Here is a 1,462-nt window from a genome sequence, read left to right on the forward strand (position 1 = left end):
TAGGAGTTGTTACAATAATGCACAAGAGGCAACAACACAGGAGTAACATGAGGAGTGACACATCGCACATTTGCACAGGCTGAAGGAGATCGCTAAGTATATATATGACCATGTATATAGCATCACATGAATATAAGATAAGCATTCAAGAAGTAATACAACTGCGTACAAGAGCTTGCTAGTGGCTCCAATCGGTTGCGTTTTATCTGCAATCTTCAACTGATTAAGAGTCTGAAGCTCTACCAACTAAGCCAACTGGGACCATCAACAACATGGTACAAGAGGCCAAAGCTCAAGCTGTCACAAGCAAGGCCAAAGGAGGAAGAAAAGGAAAGGCAATGCAACCACGAGCCATTGACAATGAGGCCACCAACGAGTCAGACACCGAGGTGATTGACGATGACGCTGAGGAAGAAACTGACTCCGACTCGGATCACGACAACAACAGAAAGCCATACAATTTTCGTACTCTAGCAAAACTACTTGAGCCTGTCCCAAAACTCACATCGCACAACTATTATAGTTGGAATGCCCATATCAAGTCCTTTCTACGATGTATTCCTCATGCCATGAAGCATCTTGATGGAGCATATGACAAGAAACATCCCAAATGGAACCGCACATTCGATGATGCCTTGACAAATGCATTACGCAGTACCATTGACACCACCAGAGAGCACAATATCAATTACTTGATTCTTGACATCATCAGGGAGCACCATACGTTCCATCATGTATGGAAGAAGATTGAAAATGGACTCACCAATGAGGCCACTGCCATATCTCATCGTATTGCATTGATTGCTCAGCTAGGTGAACTAAGGATGCACAACTCAGACGTATGAAAGCTTATCCAGGAAATAAGGACCATCCAAATGGAGAGCAGCTTACTGGGAAAGCCATTCGCTGATGATACTCTGTTCTCTAATCTACAAAAGTGCACTATCCAACACCCAATGTACAAGGAGACCATCGCCACTGTCAGCCAGCTTAGTTTTAACGCCCTCACCACTGCCCTATCTATTTGGCAGTCGGCGATCAAGAACAACCCCACCCTGAGAGTTGACCCCCGTCAAGCAAGCACCAGAGTCATCAGCAGCGACGACCAGGATGAGACACCTGGAAAGGAGGAGAAAGACGAAAAGGACACTGACAGCACCAGCGCCAAAGTCGCCACTAGACCTTGAAGGCTCAGATGTTGGATCTGCAAGAGGCCTGGACACGGGATCAGTCAATGTGATGCATTGGTGACCATACCAGAAAATTCCCCCTTCGCCAGGCCCAAATAGGAAGCCTGGTGCTCATTCGCACCAAGTTGGCAGAGCCACCCAGATTCAAAAGGGAACCATCATTGGATCCTAGATTTGGGCGCCAGCTATCATATGGTAAACAACTATAGCATGCTCATTAGTCCGAGAACCTGCTGAAAGCACGTATTCACCGCCGGAAGCGAGGTTCTGGA

The 1,462-nt window shown here is 46.6% G+C and overlaps 1 protein-coding gene across 1 annotated transcript; it reads left to right on the plus strand.

Annotated features, from left to right (window-relative positions):
- Positions 1-272: 272 nt before the first annotated feature.
- Positions 273-1,187, plus strand: UHO2_06138 (uncharacterized protein; the record flags this gene model as incomplete). Its single annotated transcript, XM_041560361.1, has 2 exons — positions 273-839; positions 939-1,187. The coding sequence occupies 2 exons, from the start codon at positions 273-275 to the stop codon at positions 1,185-1,187; spliced, it is 816 nt and encodes a 271-aa protein (XP_041416295.1).
- Between the last annotated feature and the right edge of the window lie 275 nt (positions 1,188-1,462).

Source organism: Ustilago hordei (assembly GCF_900519145.1).
Source record: "Ustilago hordei strain Uho2 genome assembly, contig: UHO2_contig_17, whole genome shotgun sequence".
Classification (NCBI taxonomy): domain Eukaryota; kingdom Fungi; phylum Basidiomycota; class Ustilaginomycetes; order Ustilaginales; family Ustilaginaceae; genus Ustilago; species Ustilago hordei.